Source organism: Olea europaea, unplaced genomic scaffold (assembly GCF_002742605.1).
Source record: "Olea europaea var. sylvestris unplaced genomic scaffold, O_europaea_v1 scaffold1075, whole genome shotgun sequence".
Taxonomy (NCBI): domain Eukaryota; kingdom Viridiplantae; phylum Streptophyta; class Magnoliopsida; order Lamiales; family Oleaceae; genus Olea; species Olea europaea.
This window is the reverse complement of record NW_019228104.1, coordinates 44274-52535: the sequence shown is the minus strand read 5'-3', so window position 1 is coordinate 52535 and position 8262 is coordinate 44274. Positions and strand designations below refer to the sequence as shown.

Sequence of the window (8262 nt, the reverse complement as noted above, 5' to 3'; positions counted from 1 at the left end):
TTTAGATATAACAGAGAATTGTGGTAAATCAACATAACCTTAGATTACTCCTTGGAGATTTATTGTGCAATTATAAAACATTGAGGATTAAATTGTATATCTTTAAAGATTATAGACTAAGATGATACTAGCATAATATGATTGGGACCAACAATGCAATCTTATTGTTGGGATCAAAAAGTAATGTGGCACCTTTCGGCTCAATTTAGAAGAAATTACAAAATGCTGAGGAAGTGGTGATCTTGGAATTTGGACTAATTCAAACTCGAAAGAAGGTATACAAACTTAAAGTGTATTAATAAGAGAGAATTTGATCTTAAATTTTCATGAGAAATGGCTCCCTTACATAGATGAAAATGATACTAGTGACTTTAATCATTTCTAACTACAGTGGTCAACCTCGATTTGTGTACTACTTGTAAGTTTTTGTTTGATGGATCTACTTTATCTTAGTCATTCCAAACTACATTGGTCAACCTCGATCTATTCGCTACTTGTCGTTTCTTGATTGGTGGATCTACTTTATCTTTCTTCTCATTAGTGAATAAGTCATGTACTATTGAATGATCGCTGCTTAATTAAAGTAAAGTACCCTTGTTAAAAGTTCAATTAGTTCAACTCGTTGGATGAGTTCGACTGAGATAAATGGTCGAACTCATTTATTTAGGTCATCTAGAATATGGTGGTCGAACTCATCCTTCCAAGATAGATACATGACATGACTAATACGATGTACCAACATTCACTTTATAGTTTTCATTTATTCAAACGGCAGTAACACAGGTTTGTTTTCCTCATACTCGTTATCATGTCTGAAAACGCAAGCCCATCTCCAGTTCCACCCCAGGAGCCGGCCACGAGCCCGACTTTGGTTGACCCTAATAATGATACAGGCGACGTAATTCTGCCCGACCCGTTGCTAGAATCCGGCTCTTTCATTGACGCAGACCAGAACGAGGATGAACCGGAGACGCCGCCAAACCAGCAGCATCAACCAATGTCCGAGGAGGAGCAAGGATCGGGCCCCGGCATTGCTGTGGAGCCGATTTCGGTGGCTCCCCCTGCTGATGGCTCGGCTGGGACGACTAGGCCGTCCATAAAGAGAAACCTAGATGAGATGGCAAAAAGGCCGAGCTGGTTGCCTGATACCTGGACGATAGATTTGAGGGTCCGTTCCTCTGGAGCCACCGCTGGAACCATCGATCGGGTATCTCTGGTTCTCTAATTCACACACATATACACCCACGCACAGATATTATTAGAATTGTTCGATTATGTGTTTCTGTTTTTAATCAATTGGTGTTGTATTTCATGCTAATACATTTGACTTCTTTTGTGCGTTTTTTAGGGTTTTCTGTGGGTTTTCTCTCTGAGTGTCTTGTGAGAGTTTTCTTCGCCTCTGTAATTTCTGGAATAAGTTTATGTATGTTCTTTGATAAGTAAAACTTGGGAATTCTGAGTGCCAGCGGAGGTTGAGAGAGAACATTTTAGAAAATATAATTATTATTTCTTTTTTATATATCCAGTGAATTTGATATCATTCAAACATTCTTAGTTTTATTAAATTCTAATGCTATTTATTTAGGGACATTATTGCATTTCAATATTTGAAAATGACCTAAACTTCATTTTAAACTGCTTGCGAGCAACCTTTTGACAAACAAAGTGAAAATCCATTTCTACGTGAATTGAGTATTAATTGAGAGGCTTATGTGTATTTGTTAACATTGTTTTATGCATGATTTTTTTTTTCTTCTTTTCTTTTCTTTCCATGCTTGTTACTGTAAGTCTCTTTAGTTTACTTGATAGATGTTTTTGCAACGTTCATTTATGGCATGATGTACAACGTTCCTTCAAAATTTATGAGTTCTCTTTAAATTTTGAATAGCTGCCAATCTAATTCAAGTGCAAAAGAAGTACGTAAATTCAATAAGTTTATGTGAAAACAATTAGGTTCCAGGGTCTAGATAGAATGTGTTGGTGGAAAAGACTATTTGATTTCCTTGATCATCAAAATCTAGACACGTCCTTGTTCTAAACCACTCGAAACGATTAATGGTATGTTTTGTTCCTTGATGCCTACCTTGAACTAAAATGAGCACAAAAGTGCCGTTCATCATCGATTTTTGATTTTGTGCATAAGAAACACACTAAATGCATCTTGTAACTCTGTAGCCTAAAATTGTAAATACATTGAATTTATTTGTTTACATATATATTTGTATATGGTGGCATACATGTCACTGTCATTTTATATGTGTTATGCACACATATTTGTATTTAGTTTGGTTGCTGAAATTCGCTTATCGTGGAAAGATCCTTAGGTTATCTATGCATTGTGTCTGCATCTTTGCTTTATCCGTGAATTTATTACCAGCTATTGATTGTTCTCACTACGTGTAGTTGATTCATAGATGACTATTGTTGCCTATTTTCTATTAATATTAGAATTGGACATAATGAAAATTAAATGTAGAACCGTGATATTGAGTATTTTTGTCTGTATATTAATTAATTAGAAAAATTATCTTATTTTTGTCAAATTTCTCTGTGCTATAAATATGTTTATTTATTCATTTAATATAAACTTTTGATCCCGGTTTGACCTGGTTCAAACTTTCCACTCTGACTCTTTAACTTTTTCGGGTCAATGTCATTTTTGATTTTGAAACATAGAAAACCCTAACCCAAATCCTATCTTCACATCGCGCTGCAAACGGACTTGGGTCGGGGCACAATGTAACTAAGAAACCCATTCCATTTAGGGTGAGACAAAATGGGCCGGCACGGGTGGTTTGGTGTCCCAGTCAATTGGTCAGACGGTGACTACTTCTTAGATTATTATTTGCCGCCTATCCCAAAATGGAATGGGATGGAATAGAAAGAATGAGAAGTGCTAGAGCTCCAGGTTCGGTTTCTTCGTGGGGGATAAGCTTGTGAAGAAGCAAGCTATCCCTGGTGAAATTTAATACTATCAACTCCGAGTTTGATTCTTTACCAATGACGACACTGGTGATAATAGAGGCATCAGCGACAATAGAGTTGCCTGCAATAGTAGAGATGACAATAAAGGAGTCATTTCCATTTTATCCCTTTTTTGGGGAGAAAGCTTTCAGTGTTATTTTTCCTGAAATAAATTCTTCTTTTCAAAAAAGACGCTATTCAATTAATCTATTTGAAATGATGATTTACTGTGTGTTCTAATTGGAACAGTATTTGGCCTCTAATCTGATCAGGGTAATTGCTAAGCCCGGTATACACTTGTATGACTAAATAAATTTAGGTTCGCTTCGTGTGACCTGGGCTCCATCTGAGAGTTAACCATTTTTTAAATAAAATTTTGCGGTTTCTAACTTGGACAACCATTCTACAATAACATCATTTGATAAATCTTCACTTTGTAACTGAGTGTGTATACATATTTTATGGGATTTCTGTACAGCCCATGTATTCACCACCCTATGGTAGTTTGACTTGTAAATCCATTTACTTCTCCTAAGAACACCTTTTTGTACAGATACACAAGTACTTATGGCTCATATTTATGGTAGTTTGACTTGTAAACCCATTTACTTCTCTGAAGAACACTTTTCTGTACAGATATACAAGTACTTATGGCTCATATTTTGATATGGTAATGTACCGGACACATGGTGACATTAGATTGATGATTTTCTCCAGTAACGTTGATTCAGAGTGATAAATGTTGTCCACATACTATTTGCATGAGCTAGAAAAATTGGTAAAACTAGTCTTAACAGAACCTAGAGAAACATTTGAATCTAAAAGTTCATAGAGTTAACTGAAGACGATTCAAGTCTTTGTTTATGACCCTGGATCTAGTTGATAGAAGAAGGGGATCCATTTAGCTGAACGTAGATATGTAAAGAGTTGTTGGACATTTGACGAGGTTGAAAAATCCCTCACCCCTTCTTTTCAATTGCTTATTTCTTTTTCCTATTTCATATGGTGGAGATTATTATGTTGGAAGTATCCTTTTTCTTTTTCCAGCAAATTGTCTGTAGTTTTTTCATTAGACAATTTTTGGGAACTATAACACTTAGTTTTATGACATGGCTTTGAGATTTTTCTTTATCATATGGTTATATGCTCATTATGATTGATTTTCTTGCAAATCAGTCCAACTGGTGCAGAAAGTTCGTAATTTGATTGATCATGTGATGTTTTCTGTGTTTCTTCTGTATCTTGTGCTGAAGATGCTCATAGTGGTTTTGTAAATGTTCGGGTTTTGCATTGATACAATATGAGATAAATTAATTGTTGTAAGCACATTTAGGATTTATTTATTTATTTATTTATTTTTTATGCGTGTGTGTGTGTGTTTTGAGAATTTCGCTGCACCTGCCATTGGATCGTCCTCCCTCTATCTCTTTAATCTTTTGTATTTTTATCTCTTTATTCTAGGGACTCAGAATTATTAGAGGTGATATCATGCCTACCCTGTTTTACCATTTTTTCTTGTCTCTGCTGCTTTTTCTTGGTCTTGTTGATTGCGGGCTCAGAAGATCTTTCACGGGGCTAGAAATGCGTCATTGTACTTGAAGGACACAATAGTTTTTCAATTGCCATGCCACTTTCTAATGAATAGGTATAAATGGTGAGATTGCAAAAATAAGGTGATTTTGTTTTGGTAAACAATGAAAACAAAGAGCAACATTTAATATCTGCATCTTCTTACTGCCTTGTGAACTGTATATATGCATATTTAAAGGGAAAAATAGTCAATGGATTTCTCATGCAGTATAAGGTTCAATTATATTATTGAATAGTTAAATTCAATTTCTTGAGCGTTCCTTGCACATAATGACTATATTATGTACATGTTTTCTTGTACTTGGGAGTTTCTTTTATATAATCAGCTTTCAATGATTATCAGTCACTTGGGAATAGTTTATGTTTTTCTTAATTAGGGTGGCACTGTTTCGTTTGCATTAAAAATTAATCAGAATCAAATCTTGCTTTAAACGTGATATTTTCTGCATTCTGCAGTATTACAGGAATCCTGCCGGAAAGAAATTCCGTTCAAAGAATGAAGTGATGAACTTTCTGGAAACAGGAAGTAAGAAAACGAAAAGGCCAAATGATGCAGAAGCTACGGTAAGTAAAAATAAATTTCTTGATTGGGGTCGAGTGTAACTTTCTAGACACTTAACATTGATTGTATCAACCTGTTTGTGCAGCATTCTAAGAGTCCCGGGAGCAAAAAACAAAAGAAATCCAGCTCAAAGCGCAAGAAGTCTGAGGCTTTGAAGTTTGATTTCGAGAAGCCACCAAGTGCTGTCAGCTGGATTTGCACAAATGCTCCTGAAGAGACGTGGACTGCCCGGGTTGACAACAAACGTGTAGCTGAATCTCGACAACGTGAGTGGGCTGCTGCATTTGAACATGTCACTCAACCCAAACCGAGTGAAGGGGCCTCTAACTGAATGTTCTGATATGCCATATAATGGGACTGGGCCTGGAACTTTTAGATAAAAGGTAGTAGACCCTTTGTTTTCCTGCAATTAGCTCATACAGAGGTTTTCAGTTTAACCAAACACCTGTTTAAATAACTTTTTAGATTGGTTAGTCACTCTCTTCTTAAATTAGGAGTTAGAATGGGTTATACACATTGGGTGTTCTTAATATAAACTTTCAGAAAAACGTGGAGAGAAGTACTTAGTTTTACTTTTCCACTGTGTAATGGAGTTGGTCTGTCTCTGGATTCTTTATATCGCTCGACTTTTGAGTTTGAATTGAACAGTTTGGTTTATGTTGACACAAATGTTTTATTTATTTGTTTGTTCACTGTTTTCTTTTGTTTAGTAGCTGAATCAGTATTTAGCATGTTAGATTGGCACTATGACTAGGGGAAATATGAAATTTCTGTCTATTTTTCTCTCTTATTCAGCTGTTGTTTGAGTTCAATTTTTCAAAAATCACTTTTCTTTAAACTCGTTTTAAACCATACATTCTTTCAACAAGATAATTTTAAATGTAAATTCAATTTTTTTTTCTACTTTTTAGTTACATATTTTTCAGGGGAAAAAAATATTTTTTTCGCAAAAATTACTTTAAAAATCTCTACCACAAGGCATAATATTGCTTAATTGAGTTTGTCAAATAGTGTCTATGTCGAACCATGTGAAATGAGGTGTTCCAATAATTTGTACTAATATTAATATTTTTCTTTAACTTTGCTTGTTCAAGTTTCTTATTATTCTGTTAATTCGAAAGGAATAAAGTGCATAAAGTTTGGAGATTTTCTAAAATCTTTTAAAATATATTATTCTGAACAAAATTAGACGTACAGGAAACAAATGTTTTATATATTTTTGATTTTTCTATAGTGTCCAACTCGATTTAACATAACAAATACTCGATATGAATGACTATAGTCTATAGCACGAGTTTTCAACCTATTCAAAGAATATCTCATAATTTTCCTTCCAAGGATGAATTTGACGAACCTTCGCTCACGAGGCCATGAGCTTCGGTCATATCTCATATTTCCTATGTTATATAAATAGATATTGTTGATCTCGAAAATTGGTCCTTTCACGTGGTTATGATCTTAGGCAGATGTGCCAAAGTTTCGTTACTGTGCAAGGGAAAAAGGCGCAGCGTCCGAGGCGATAACCTACATGGAACTTCGCGTCAGGTGCGTCCAAACTTTGTAAAGTTGAGTGAGGAGTTCACCTGTCACCGGTGCGCTAACCCACAGGGTCGACGCGTTGGGAGATGACTAAAACTTTGTAAAGCATGGGAGGGAACGCAACATCCGAGGAGATGACCCATCGAGGGCATCGCGTTAGGTGCATTCAAGTTTCGTAAAGTTGAGTGAGGAGCTCATCTGCCACCGGTGTGCTGACCCACAGGGCCGACGCGTTGGGAGATGGTTAAAACTTTGTAAAGTATGAGAGGGAACGCATCATCTGAGGCGATGACCCACAGGGGGCTTCGCGTCAGGTGCGTCCAAACTTTGTAAAGTTGAGTGAGGAGCTCATCTGTCACCGGTGCGCTGACCCACAGGCCGACGTGTTGGGAGATGGCTAAAACTTTGTAAAGCATGGGAGGTAACGCAGCGTCCGAGGCGATGACCCACAGGGGGCTTCGCATCAGGTGCGTCCAAACTTTGTAAAGTTGAGTGAGGAGCTCATCTACCACCAGTGCGCTGACCCACAGGGTCGACGCGTTGGGAGATGGCTAAAACTTTGTAAAGCATGAGAGAGAATGCAGCATCCGAGGGCCGATGACCCACAAGGGGCTTCGCGTCAGGTGCGTCCAAATTTTGTAAAGTTGAGTGAAGAGCTCATTTGCCATCGGTGCGCTGACCCACAGGGCTGACGCGTTGGGAGATGGTTAAAACTTTGTAAAGCATAGGAGGGAACGCAGCATCCGAGGCGATGACCCACAGGGGGCTTCGCATCAGGTGAGTCCAAGTTTTGTAAAGTTGAGTGAGGAGCTCATCTATCACCGGTGCGCTGACCCACAAGCCGACGCGTTGGGAGATGGCTAAAACTTTGTAAAGCATGGGAGGGAACGCAGCATCCGAGGCGATGACCCACAGGGGGCTTAGCGTTAGGTGTGTCCAAACTTTGTAAAATTGAGTAAGGAGCTCGATCCGAGGCAATTCAAACGTCAAATGATTTGACAACTGTTGCGTGTTTCCAAGGTGACAGTTGGATGTCATGCCCATTCTCCTAAAAGGCTACTGCGGCTACTCATTATTATTGACGGTTGGTTGTAACCGAGGTGACGTGTTTTAAGCAAGCGTGAATGTCACAGCGACATCTTGGGCGTAGATCAAATCTGGCGTTTCATTTCAATGGCCTAGACTGAAGATGCGATGAACGGTTTAGATTGATCGCATTTGAATTCGACGGTGGAGATCGGATTTGTCTTTCTATAAAAGGAGGACTCTGAGACTTTCTCAGGCTTTCTACCCTTGCGAAACAAACAATATATTTTGCTCTCAAGTCATTGTCAATTTTCGGCGTTTTCTAAGCAATTCCGGAGAGAAAATTGAACTTCCGACGACCTTACACCATTTCCGACTAGGAAAACCTTCAAACTCGTAAGTTTCAGTACCTTTTAGGGCCTTTAAATTTTGAAAGAATGGCCTCGGAGGGGAGTTCTGGTTCGAGGAGGGGGTTAGAACTAGTGAGGATGGACGAGCCCATTGTGGCGACCTCCTCAGAAATAGCCGAGGCAATAATAGGGGGGAAAATATATGGAAGCGACCAGATAGCCCAGCAGATA

General features: G+C 37.9%; 1 protein-coding gene across 1 annotated transcript; it reads left to right on the top strand.

The window, feature by feature from the left end:
• The first annotated feature begins 640 nt into the window (after positions 1-640).
• LOC111373130 (methyl-CpG-binding domain-containing protein 5-like) lies at positions 641-5796 on the top strand. Its single transcript, XM_022995612.1, has 3 exons — positions 641-1207; positions 5011-5118; positions 5202-5796. Exons 1-3 carry the CDS (start codon positions 809-811, stop codon positions 5445-5447), a joined length of 753 nt encoding a protein of 250 aa, XP_022851380.1. The 5' UTR covers positions 641-808; the 3' UTR covers positions 5448-5796.
• Positions 5797-8262: the final 2466 nt, after the last annotated feature.